We start from the raw sequence: 13,088 nt of genomic DNA, 5'->3' as shown, positions 1-13,088 counted from the left end.
GAAGCCAGTGTGGCCAACATCGGATTAGTACCTAATGTTAGTGCAAAAGTAAAGATATCTATCCAGAAGCCCTCTGACCTATGCCAGCAACTGGAGTTCTGAATTTTCACTCCCTGCCTGTTAATTAATTTATAGCCTATGAAGAATGGAGTCGTCCAGGATCTTTGGCTCAAAATGTATCCACAAGTAGGGCAAATCATGCAGAGCCTTGTTAAGAAGTTTTGTTCTTATCTGAAGAGTGACCAAAAAAAAAAAAAAAATCACCGGCCTATCTAGAAAGGGGTGGTATCATTACACTTGGGCTTCAAAAGAGAGGAGCTGAGGGAATGGAGATTATTGATCTTCTGAGATTATCTGCTCCCTGGGGGAAATTGAGTTGTCTGCATTTTTACTTCTTGGTACTTCATCGGAGCCCCAGACTTGCCAAATTCTTTCTCATTCATTGTAACTGGCATTTCAAAAGGAAGGAAAGCAGCAGCAGGTCTCAGAGTGCCACTCAGCAACTTCCCACTCCTCTCTAGCTTTTCTTGTTAAACAATCCTCAGTTGGTGAAAGGCTCTCTGGCCCTCACCTTGACCTTCAGGCTGCTATGGGAAACAGACTTGGAGAGGAGGAGAGGACGTCAGGCAGGGTGATGCTGGAGTCGGGGAGAGAAAAAAATAACAGCCTTGTCTGGAGGTGCTGTGGGTTGCAGAATTCAATTGTGCCCAGTTTCAGCCTGGCCAAAGGCCTGGAGGGAGCGCTGGAGAGGCAAAGGTAGGGATTGCCAGAAAAGCTGGGGAACTGCTGACTTTTGGAGAAAAGTGAGTGGGAGGCTGAGTCACTGGCCCCAGGAGCCCCCAGCTCATCCCTCTAATGGCTGTTCTACCGGCAGATGCCTCAGGAAGACCTGGCCCAAGTTTTCAAGACTGTCCAGGGTTTCCCAATCCGCCTCTAGTGGCCCACAGTGCCCCTCCCCCGCCACTCACGGTCTGCCAGCTCCTTCACTGACACGCAGCTCCGTTCCTGTAAGCGGAGGATTGCGGTGCAGGGGAGTGGTGTGGGGTACGTATAAGAGGAAGCTGGAGGCCCAGGCAGCGTCCTGCTCAGGCAGCTGGGTACCGGGAACCTGAGGGCAGAGGAAGAGGCCACGCCGTGCCCTCCTCTGCCGCGGCCGGGATGGGGCTGAGGGCGGCTCGGACAGGTCTCCGGGTTGGCCAGAGCTACTGCCTGCAGAGGCTGGCCTCCCGCCTGCTGAGGGGAGAGGCAGCGGGCGGGAGGACGGGCGGGGCCGAGCCGGGGGGACAGGGGAGGCGCCTGGTGTGAGGAGGCCCGATTCCGCGGAGGCGGCGGGGGCGGGCGCAGGGAGCCGGGGGGAGGGCCAGAGGCGCTTGCAGCGGGTCTCATCCTGGATTTCCCTTCAGGTTTTGTGGTCCTGGTGCTGCTCCAGAGCTGTAAGTAACCTTCTTTTAGGTCACGGAAGGTGGGGGCCTGGTGAGGGCTGTACGGAAGGGACCTTGGCACTTTCCCCCAGTTTCTTCTATGTTTCAAATGGCTCAGAAATATTAGCATTTGTTAAACCAAGGTGATGAGTATATAGATGTTTATTATACTACTCTCTACTTTTCTGTATATTTAACATTTTTCAAAATTAAAAACTTTTAAAAGTTTAGCTTCAATGAAGGCTTCAACTCATAGCCTCGAGGGAACCACTAACGGGAGCCCAGGAACAGTGTGGATGAGTGATGCCCGCTCGTCTTCCTCCACAATCAAGAGGGCAGAAGAGGCCTGCTCCGAAACAGCAGAAATTAGAAAAAGAAGAGAGAGGGAACTTTCCGGTTCACTGGGTTATTGTGTGCCAGCTAGGGGGATGGACTGAGGGGCCCGGAGACTGCCATTCTGGTTGGGTTACAAGTTAGGGGTACCTCCCCCATGAAGGCAGAAAAGAGACAGGCCAGAGCCTCTCAGATCAAAGACTCCGTAAAGGCAAAGGTCTTCTAATACTGACTGTTTGGGGCTAGGTCACTCCTCTCCTTCAAAGCCTCCAGGAAACCTTCCTTACTTGCACCAAACCCCATCTCGTCTTTATTCATCAGAGCCCCCTCCCTCCACACAGTGTTCTGTTCTTAGTCTGCAGTATATTTATCTACCATGTTTGATCTTTCCTAGGCATTTTCAAAATAGGTTTTATTTTCACCAGACAGAGAGCTCCCTTGAGCCAGTCCTTTCACTGAGAATTTTAACTTTGCTCACAATTCTACCCATCCATCCCACCTCTCCCCAAAACCCCACTGGTGCTCAGCTTAGGGCTCAGCCAGAGGGTCCCTGGCTCAACCTTGGCCCAGGGCCCACCCTAGCCTTCTCCTCAGGTGCTGCATACAAGCTGATCTGCTACTACACCAGCTGGTCCCAGTACCGGGAGGGTGACGGGAGCTGCTTCCCAGATGCCATCGACCCCTTCCTGTGCACCCACGTCATCTACAGCTTTGCCAACATAAGCAACAATGAGATCGACACCTGGGAGTGGAATGATGTGACGCTCTATGACACGCTGAACACACTCAAGAACAGGTTGGGCCACTGACTAGCTAGGGCAGGAGAAAGATGGGGGATTAGGAGGGCTGGTTTCAGGGTAGAGTACGCCTGCTCAAGGGGATGGGCAAGGTCCCCGGGACTCACTTCTGGGTGGAGAATTGGAGGGCCTTGGCTCAAATGGGAGGAAGTGATGAGGGCAGAGGTCAGGGTATAGAAGAAGCCTGCAGAAAAAGGCATAGCTGAACTCCCCTGGGAGAAGGAACTCTCTGTGTCCCCTGAAGGTGCCGCTCCACAGAGAAAATATTCATGGTTCTATTTTGCCATATCATGGCTTCCCCACTGGAGGGAAGAAAAATGGGCAACACGTCTCAGAGTAAGTGCCACAAATACTTAGAAAATCTTAGAATAGTGAGTTTCAAGGTTGGAAGGGCCTTGCAGGCCTGATTCAGCCTCTCTCCAAAGCTAGAAGCCTACTACAGCTTCCCAAACATGGGGCCACCCCATGTCACAGCAACTCCACTCAACCCCAGCCTTCCTGCCTCTTTGTGCCCATAGGAACCCCAACCTGAAGACCCTCCTATCTGTTGGAGGTTGGAACTTCGGTCCTCAAAGGTAGGATGCATTCTCTAGAGGATTATGGGACAAGAGGAAGTATAGGTTTCTCTACACCCATGGGATGAAGGTCACAGGGACCCCAGAATGGTCAGGCACTGGGGTGTGAATGGTTGTCAGGAGTTTGCATCATGTGCAATCACGAAATCAGAGCCCAGAAAGGGGAAGGAACTTGCCAAGAGACACACAGCAAGATGGCAGCCAGTGTTCTGATTTCTTGCCAATGCTCTTTTTACTACTTCTCAGACATGAAAATGAAATTTGAGGGGATACTGCCCTAAGGGTTGGAAGGAGCAAGATGGAATGAATGGGAATTTGGGAGTGGAGACCCTGGGAGGACTTCCTGGAGTGGGTAGAGTTGGAGCAGCTTTAAAAAGAGTTAAAGTAATGGCTATAACAGCTCTCATTTAGTGAGTGGTTACTATGTGTCAGGCATCCTGTCCAACCACTATCACATGTAATCCTCATAATAGCACTGTGAGATATTACATTTATGCCTGTTTTACAGATGAGGAAACTGAGGCTCAGGTTATAATCTGCTCAAAATGGCTTGGCTACTAGGTGATAGAGCCAGGGATAGCTGATTATAATGCACATGTTCTTTCTATTAACAAGATGATTAGAAGTGGGTCCTGTCCCAACCATGCCCTCCTATGGCTGTGTGGGTTCAGGCTCCCAGCTGCACATGCCCCAGAGACCCCTCCAGAGGGCCAAGGCACCCAGCATTTTGGTGCTGATTACTCTACTGTGGTTTTGGTTCTAGATTTTCCAAAATAGCTTCCAAGACCCAGAGTCGCAGGACTTTCATCAAGTCAGTGCCACCATTTCTGCGGACCCATGGCTTTGATGGACTGGATCTAGCATGGCTCTACCCTGGGTGGAGAGACAAGCGGCATCTCACCGCTCTGATCAAGGTGCTGGTCGGGTTGGGAAAAGGGGCAGGGAGGTGGGGAGCCCAAGGAGTGGGGAGGGCAGAAGCTATCTTCGGGCATGTTCTCCTGAGGCAGGCAAAGGGAGACTAAAGCCTCCTTGCTGCAGAGTCCTGAGATCTGGACCAAAGGTAAAACAAACAAGCCTGTGTCCTGAGATCTGACACAGCAGGGAAGACATAATCTGAAAACAGTGGGATGTGGGCTGGGGTTCTAAGAGGCAGCGTTCACTAACCAGAGCACCTGCTCCTCACTGCCACTTAGTCGAGCATCATTGTCGTCTATTCATTCTCAAACTGACACTGTGCACTCCCGAGCATGCAGTAAATCAGGGATACTCGACTCCATCTGGGGGCAGCCCAAGCACCTCTAGTTACCCTAGGGGCAGAGCAATCAAACAAGTTGTTCACAGTATCAGTAACATTTGCTGGATCATAGAGAAAGCAAGGGAATTCCAGAAAAACATCTACTTTTTTTCATTGACTACAATAAATCCTTCCACTGTGTGAATCATAATAAACTGTGGAAAACTCTTAAAGAGATGGGAATACCAGACCATCTTACCTGTCTCTTGAGAAGCTATGTGGGTCAATAAGCAACAGAATCTGAACAACTGAAAGGTACAAAATTGAGAAAGGAATACGTCAAGGCTGTATATTATCACCCTGCTTATTTAACTTATATGCAGAGCACATCATGTGAAATGCTGGGCTGGGTGAGTTACAAACTGGAATCAAGATTGCCAGGAGAAATATCAACAACCTCAGATACGTGATGATACCACTCTAATGGCAGTAAGCAAAGAGGAACCAAAGAGCCTCTCGATGAGGGGGAAAGAGGAGAGTGAAAAGCCTGGCTTAAAACTCAACATTAAAATAAAATAAGATCATGGCATCTGGTCCCATCACTTCATGGCAAGCAGAAGGTGAAAAGGTGGAGGCAGTGAAGGATTTCCTCTTCTCGAGCTCTAAAATCACTGTGGATGGTGACTGCAGCCATGAGATTAGAAGATGCTTGCTTCTTGGAAGGAAAACTATGACAAACCTAGACAGTGTATTAAAAAGCAAAGACATCACTTTGCTGACAAAGGTCCATATACTTAAGGCTATGGTCTTTCCAGTAGTCATGTACGAATGTGAGAGTTGGACCAGAAAGAAGGCCGAGCACTGAAGAATTGATGCTTCAAACTGTGGTGCTGGAGAAGACTCTTGAGAGTCCCTTGGACTGCAAGGATATCAAATCAGTCAATCCTAAAGGAAATTGATCCTAAATACTCACTAGAAGTACTGACACTGAAGCTGAAGCTCCAATACTTCGGCCGCCTAATGTGAAGAGCCGACTCGTTGGAAAAGACCCTATGCTGGGAAAGATTGAAGGCAGAAGGAGAAGGGGGTGACAGCGGATGAGATGGATGGATGGCATCACTGATTCAATAGACATGAACTTTGGAAAACTCCAAGAGATGGTGAGGGACAGAGAAGCCGGGCATGCGGCAGTCCATGGGGTCGCAAAGAGTCAGACACAACTTGGCAACTGAACAGAGTAGAACAACAGACTGAACAACACTCAATATAAATCACTTTAATTTTGTGTCCTCATTTACTAGCTTAACAAAAGCACAGACCAACCGGCAAATGTCTTCCAGCTCTATCTGTGCACTAAGTGGGATCACTATTCTCATGGTCCCTCCAGGATAAAGAAAAATTGAATATTGATGAGTATGCATGGGGTGTACGGATGAGATCAGCCCAAACCTTTTTTTAAGGAAAAGGATGGGTGAGCCTGCGGATGGGACCACTTTATCATTCCCACTAAGCTCTGGTTGGAGATTACAGCAGACAGGGAAGGCCAGTGACATGCTCAAAGATCTTTCTCCACAAGGCTTGCTGTCACTTACCTGCCTCTCTCCCAACCAGGAAATGAAGGCTGAGTTTGTAAGGGAAGCCCAAGCAGGCACAGAGCAGCTCCTGCTCAGCGCAGCCGTGCCTGCAGGGAAGATTGCTATTGACAGAGGCTATGACATCGCCCAGATATCCCGGTGAGTCTTCTGACCTACTCTGCCTTAGCAGTCTATATTCAATCAGAAGACTGGGCCTTTGGTCCAAATTTCTCCAGAGATGCATGACCTGGAGCAAGTCACACCGCCTCTCTGTGCCTCAGCCTTCCCATCTGTCAAAAGGGGCATAATAATCCCTATCTTTCCTTTTCACTTGGGATATTGTGCTGACCAATGGAGAAAATTGTTATGAATGTATGTTTGTGGGAAAACGAAGTGGAGAAAGTTATACAAACGAGCCAGTCACTAGTCTCTGGAAGGGCAAACCAGCAGTTAATAATACCTTTCATTTCTAGGCTGCTGGAGAGTCCTCAAGGGACTCTGTCTTGCAGGGACTCCCCTTTCTTGTCCACCTGTCCCATCTCCTCACCTTGCCTCCTTATGCATGTGGCGATGAGCAGTTTCCAGTCAAGCAGCTTGATTTCTTGGTGGAACAAGACATGGATCTTAGGAAACCCAAGAGTAAGAAACAAAGACTCTTTGCTCTGACTAGAATCTTCTTTAGGGTCTCACGCACATGTAGACTCATTGCTTTAATTGCTTTAATTGATCACTTCAGTTCAGTCGCTCAGTCGTGTCGGACTTTTTGCAACCCCACTGACTGCAGCATGTCAGGCTTCCCTGTCCATTACAAAACTCAGGTCCATCAGGTTGGTGATGCCATACAACCATCTTATCTTCTATCACCCCCTTCTCCTCCTGCCTTCAATTATTCCCAGAATCAGGGTCTTTTCAAATGAGTCAGTTCTTCCCATCAGGTGGCCAAAGTATTGGAGCTTCAGCTTCAGCATCAGTCCTTCCAATGAATATTCAGGACTGATTTCCTTGAGGATGGACTGATTGGAACTCCTTGCAGTCCAAGGGACTCTCAAGAGTCTTCTCCAACACCACAGTTCAAAAGCATCAATGCTTTAGCACTCAGCTTTCCTTATAGTCCAACTGTCACATCCATACATGACTACTGGAAAAAACAGCTTTGACTAGATGGACCTTTGTTGGCAAAGTAATGTCTCTGCTTTTTAATATGCTGTCTAGGATTGGTGATAGCTTTTCTTCCAAGGAGCAAGTGTCTTTTAATTTCATGACTGCAGTCAACATCTGCAGTGATTTTGTAGCCCCAAAATATAGTCTGTCATTGTTTCCATTGTTTCCCCATCTATTTGCCATGAAGTGATGGGACCAGATGCCATGATCTTAGTTTTTTGGATATTGAGTTTTAAGCCAGCTTTTTCACTCTCCTCTTTCACTTTCATCAAGAAGCTCTTTATTTCTTCTTCATGGGTGGTGTCATCTGCATATCTGAGGTTGTTGATATTTCTCCCAGCAGTCTTGATTCCAGATTATGCTTCATCCAACCCCACATTTCACATGATATATTCTTCATATAAGTTAAATAAGCAGGGTAACAATATAGAACCTGACATACTCCTTTCCCTATTTGGAACCAGTCTGTTCCATTTCATGTCTGGTTCTACTGCTTCTTGACCTGCCTATAAATGTCTCAGGAATCAGGTCAGGTGGTCTGGTATTCCCACCTCTTTAAGAATTTTCCACAGTTGTGCCACACAGTCAAAGGCTTTGGCATAGTCAATAAAGCAGAAGTAGATGTGTTTCTGGAACTCTCTTGCTTTTTTGATGATCCAACAGATGTTGGCAATTTGATCTCTGGTTCCTCTGCCTTGTCTAAATCCAGCTTGAATATCTGCAAGTTCACAGTTCATGTACTGTTGAAGCCTGGATTGGAGAGTTTTGAGCATGTGAAATGGGTGCAATTGTGCAGTAGTTTGAACATTCTTTGGCATTGCCTTTCTTTTGGATTGGAATGAAAACTTACCATTTCCAGTCCTTGGCCACTGTTGAGTTTTCCAAATTTGCTGGCATATTGAGTGTAGCACTTTCACAGCATCATCTTTTAGGATTTGAAATAACTCAACTGAAATTCTATCACCTCCACTAGCTTTGTTCATAGTGATGCTTCCTAAGGCCCGCTTGACTTCATATTCCAGGATGTCTGGCTCTAGGTGAGTGATCACACCATGTGGTTATCTGGGTCATGGAGATCTTTTTGTACAGATCTTCTGTGTATTCCTGCCACCTCTTCTTAATATCTTCAGCTTCTATTAGGTCCATACCATTTCTATCCTTTATTGTGCCCATCTTTGCGTGAAATGTTCCCTTGGTATCTCTAATTTTCTTGAAGAGATCTCTAGTCCTTCCCATTCTATTGTTTTCCTCTATTTCTTTGCATTGATCACTGAGGGTGGTCAAGTGATCATTGATCACTTAGAGGGTGGGAATGAGGTGGCTGTCAATCATTTGCCCCAAACACCTAAAGCTCATAGTCATGCAATCCACCTGGAGACTCCTAATACGTGTGTGTAGAAACCTTACTCCCTATTACAAGGAATCATAGTTTCAGGCCATCCTTTGGTCCTGCTCTTTCCCCACAAGGCTAGTTACTGATGATACTAATCTGCTTTCTCAAAGATGAATGTGGTTGGAGAGTAGGGATTGAGGTGTGCTGGAGGGCAGCTCCCAGTTGTGTCCTGGGAACAGGTAGGAAGAGCCCTGTTCTTTCTTTGAATGCTCCTGTGGGACCCTGAGCAGGAGCCTAGGTCCAGCAGCCTAGTCTGGTCACCGGGTTCTACCAGATTTTGGATTAATGGCTGCCTGTTTTTCTTGCTCACATCCTGTTGGGGTGGTGTGCTTTTAAACTTTTCTCCTTGCCCTGCATCCACTTTTCTATAGACACCTGGACTTCATCAGCCTTTTGACCTATGATTTTCACGGAGCCTGGCGTCAGACAGTAGGACATCACAGCCCCCTGTTTCGAGGCCAGGAAGATGCACGTTCTGACAGATTTAGTAACACTGTGAGTGTCCCAAAGGAGGGAAAGCTGAGAGGGGGCCACAAAGACCTGCCGCCTGCTGGAGCTCACACACCAACCTCTCCACTCCTTGGTAATCCTGTAAGGGAGGGGTTAGGGGCCCACTTCACAGATGAGGAATCTGAGGCGCAAAGTTCATGCATTCTCCACGGCTCTGGGAACTGAGGAGGTGATACTTACATAAAGAATCAAGATATCTCCTGACAGGCCTATAGGGTGAAGACACAGGGCAGATGGGAGAGAGCAAAAGAGAGCTGGGGGCTGAGAAGCCAAGAGTCTAGTCTAGCCCTGCCATTTGCTTGCTATGAAACTTGAACCAGTCACCTGATTTCTGCAACTACCAAACAGCATCTCTTCCTATACCTAAGAGGATTTCTTTGAGATGGAAACTGTACGGTGCTTTTTAGACTGACATTATAAGTTCCCAGAAGGAAGGGAATTCCAGATGCATCTAGATCTGGAACTCCTTTCAAGGCAGCAGTGGGAATTGCATGACCTTTTCTCTCCTAGACTAACTGCTCAACCTGTCCTGCCCTTTCCACACCCAGGACTACGCTGTGAGCTACATGCTGAGGCTGGGGGCTCCAGCCAATAAGCTGGTGATGGGTATCCCCACTTTTGGGAGGAGCTTCACTCTGGCCTCTTCCAAGACAGATGTGGGAGCCCCCACCTCAGGGCCGGGAATACCAGGCCAGTTCACTAAGGAGAAAGGGATCCTTGCCTATTATGAGGTATGAGCTAGGAAGAAGGTAAGATCTCCCACAGCATCAGCAGCCCTGGGGAAATTGACCCTCCAAATCACCCCCAGTTTACTCCTTTAAAAAAAAAAATTCCAGCAGACCTAGCACTCTGGAGAAGGGGGAGGAGGAGGGCAGGCACATCACGTCTTCATCCCCTCTGGCCACCAAGTTGGGGCCTTCCTTTTAGCCCAGGGAAAAGCAACGGCCAAGAGGTAGGTTCTTTTGTTTTGACCCAACCTCTGCTGCTCTGAGTTGCCTTGGCCAGTCCTCAGTGTCAGTGCAGAGCAGCCACAGAACCCCAGGATATTTGCATCTGTTTTAAGTAAATTTGCATGAAACCTGCAGGTTCTAGGGGCAGGTGCAACCTTTAGGATGAAGCAAGGGTCAGGAATAGATTTGGGGAGTAGCATCCCCCAGTGACTGGCAACCTCTCAGCACAGCTCCCCAGCCGCCCCTGCCTTGTTCTCTGCTCAGATCTGTGACTTCCTCCACGGAGCCACTGTCCATAGGCTCCGTGACCAGCAGGTCCCGTATGCCACCAAGGGCAACCAGTGGGTAGCATATGACGACCAGGAGAGCGTCAAAAACAAGGTATGTTCACAAGGCCACACCCCCCAGATGAAAAGCGGGAGGGACGCCCCCTGCACTGAGGGTGGGGCTTGGCTACAGGGGTTCAGGTTCCGGGTGTCAGCTTTTCTCTTCCCTGCGGAGGCGTCTAGATAGCATGCGCCGCCCACGTGCACCCTGGCACAGGGAACCCAGCCACACCGGCCTTGGGTCTCCCCACCAGGCGCGGTACCTGAGGAACAGGCAGCTGGCTGGCGCCATGGTGTGGGCCCTGGACTTGGACGACTTCCGGGGCACCTTCTGTGGGCAGAACCTGCCCTTTCCTCTCACGAGTGCCGTCAAGGATGTGCTTGCTGGGGTGTAGCCGTCTGCCCTTGGGCTCAACGGTGGGCAGAGATGCCGCTCACACTTGGCTCTGACTGACCGGAAGCCTGACCTCCTGCCCTGCTGGGGCCCCGCTGAGCCTCAGCCCCCCTTCCTTGGGCCCGTGTGAGGGCCACGGCTCTGCCATCGGAGCTCAGCTCTGGTTGGGGGGCAGGCTGGGGTGGGGCTGCGGGGCAGCACAGCTCACGGCGCAGCGTCAGCACGTAGGTGCTGACGAACGAGAATGCTCAGCAATGCCAAGCCCAACACTGGGAGATTTCTTCCCCTCGCTTACTTCTGGGGCCTGATGCCTAAGGACGGCATTTTGGCAAGCTCTGCTGCCACACAGCTTTTGGAGAAGCAGCAACCACACTAATTACACCGTCTGCAAAGCCCAGCTTGAAACCTTTTCCCGGGAACATAACTGTGTCCCCATCCCACTTCCCCTTCCTGGTTCTGCACCTGCTCAATAAAGCACCAGGGCTCACCTGTTATTGGCACTTGCTTCATCTGTGGTCCCACTGGGCTCACCTCCCGCCTCTCTTCTGGATTCCTTTCTCTCAGACTTGGGAGCCCTGAGGTGCAGAAAGTGAGACCACCCTGTCCTCTGCTGCCTCCAGGGCATCCCCCAAAGGGGCAAGCATCACCAGATCCATCAGTTGTGGAGTTAACCCAAGAGTGCTGGAGGCCTTCTAGATCTTAAAGTCATTGTCATCCAGACTTCTCTATACAGTTCTTTGTTGAAAGAAGCCTTTTCTGTTTCCAGGAGCTAGCAGGCACTAGGAAGGAAACCCTTTAATCCCGGCCCTTCATCTCTTCTCACTCTGGGGAGGGATAGGAGCCAATATAGGGCCAAGTTAGACAGAGCCCTGACCCGGGACTCAGAGTTAGAAGGAGACACCAATGTTACCTCACACATTTTCCCACAATCCCAGAGCTAGAATCTCTGCAGACCTTGAGAACTGGCCTTCCAAGCTCCCCTAACACTTTCAGTGACCAGTTGCTCATTACCTTAGAGGAGCCCTTTTCATTGCTGGACTGAAGTTGGTCAGATGTCGTAGGGCTGTAGTCTAGCCCTTTTGTCTCTCCCCTCTCAGGACACACTCAGCCCTCAGCCCATGCAGAAATCAAGGCTCCTTGGCCCAGCCTGGGACATGGGGTGGGGGCCGGATGGGACAGTGTGGGTCAGACAGGACAAGCTCAGAAGATCAGCCAGGCTTCCAGCCTTCATGAAGTAGAGATGTTCTTAACAGTTCCTGCTCGCTCCAAGAGCCTCAGACAAGCTTTGTATCCAAAGAGAGTTCATTTATATGCTCCAAAATCAAATAGAATTTATTTGTGGATTCCCAGATGTTTGAATTATCTGTGACTTGGCCCAGTGGTTTGTGGCACTAGTGAGGTGTGGGGAAAGGAAATACCTATCGGCCTCCCTGAAATCTGAACTAGCTGGAGCAGGGCAGAAGCAACTAATCCCAAGGTCACTGCCAAGCTAAAGGCAAAGAGAGTGAGAACTTGGCCAGAGCTTCAAGGGTGCCTGGCATTTCACTGCTGGCCAGTGGACCTAGCATTTCCAATCTGTGCCCACAGCCCTCCTACCACACGGGGGGCTCTGAAATCCCAGGAGCTGTGAGTCCTCCAGTGCAGCTAACCCCCTCTTCACATCCCCCCAGTCACCCTTCCCCCATCCTGGGACAGGCTCTGCAGGGCTGACTCAGGGTCCTGCTGTGTTAGTCACATTCACTTATAGCTGCAGAGTCAGAGGCCAGGGATGGGGATCCGGTCTCCAGGACCTGCTTCCCGCCCGGCAGGACTCTGACTCACCCAGCAGAGGGCTTGGGCACCCGAGCAGGGCAGGATCAAGAGGCTCCTGAGGCCCTCCACTGCCCTTCCCAACAAGGACAGCCACCGTGGGACATGGCCACATTCCTGTGCCCCCAGCCCTGGGGAAGGGGCAGAGTGTGAACGTGACTGATGGTTTGAAATAAATTACACAGGCATTGTTTTTAAAATGGTAGGATATATCATACATGCTGAAGAGCGCACAAAATGTTTGTTTTTTTTTATTATTTAAAGAATTACTATATAGTGAAAGCCTGTATAACTACTACCAAGGACAGGAAACAAGACCTCATTTGTGCCTCTGAAACTCCATATCTCTGTCCCTCCACCCAGAGGCAAGCATTATCCTAATATTCCTTGCCTTCTTTTGTGGTCTCATCTCCTAGAGATGCCCCTTGAAGAAGAGAGCTGTTGCTGCCCATGTTTGAATTGAGTATGAGTGGGGTCACATCACTCTCTGTGCCCAGCTTCTTTTGCTCCCCGTTACGTCTGTTAGACCAACCATGTAGCTGAAGTTTGCTCATTTTATTCCATTTTTGGTTTATAGGTACACATACACGCCACTTATTTATGCATTCCTC

At 49.4% G+C, this 13,088-nt stretch overlaps 1 protein-coding gene across 1 annotated transcript; it reads left to right on the top strand.

Annotated features, from left to right (window-relative positions):
* The first annotated feature begins 1,070 nt into the window (after positions 1-1,070).
* On the top strand, positions 1,071-11,177 carry CHI3L1 (chitinase 3 like 1). The gene is made up of 10 exons (XM_061159833.1): positions 1,071-1,183; positions 1,404-1,433; positions 2,349-2,550; positions 3,070-3,126; positions 3,890-4,040; positions 5,972-6,093; positions 8,860-8,983; positions 9,547-9,729; positions 10,213-10,329; positions 10,529-11,177. The coding sequence occupies exons 1-10, from the start codon at positions 1,159-1,161 to the stop codon at positions 10,667-10,669; spliced, it is 1,152 nt and encodes a 383-aa protein (XP_061015816.1). The 5' UTR covers positions 1,071-1,158; the 3' UTR covers positions 10,670-11,177.
* Positions 11,178-13,088: the final 1,911 nt, after the last annotated feature.

The sequence above is a fragment of the Dama dama genome, chromosome 14 (assembly GCF_033118175.1).
Source record: "Dama dama isolate Ldn47 chromosome 14, ASM3311817v1, whole genome shotgun sequence".
In the NCBI taxonomy this organism is placed as follows: domain Eukaryota; kingdom Metazoa; phylum Chordata; class Mammalia; order Artiodactyla; family Cervidae; genus Dama; species Dama dama.
Note: the sequence above shows the minus strand (reverse complement) of the source record. Positions and strands in the feature narration are given on the sequence as shown.

Coding starts and splice junctions, on each gene's coding strand:
- CHI3L1 (XM_061159833.1), top strand. CDS start 1,159: ATGGGGCTGAGGGCGGCTCGGACAG. Junction 2,551..3,069: donor CTGAACACACTCAAGAACAG/GTTGGGCCACTG, acceptor TTGTGCCCATAG/GAACCCCAACCTGAAGACCC. Junction 9,730..10,212: donor GGATCCTTGCCTATTATGAG/GTATGAGCTAGG, acceptor TTCTCTGCTCAG/ATCTGTGACTTCCTCCACGG.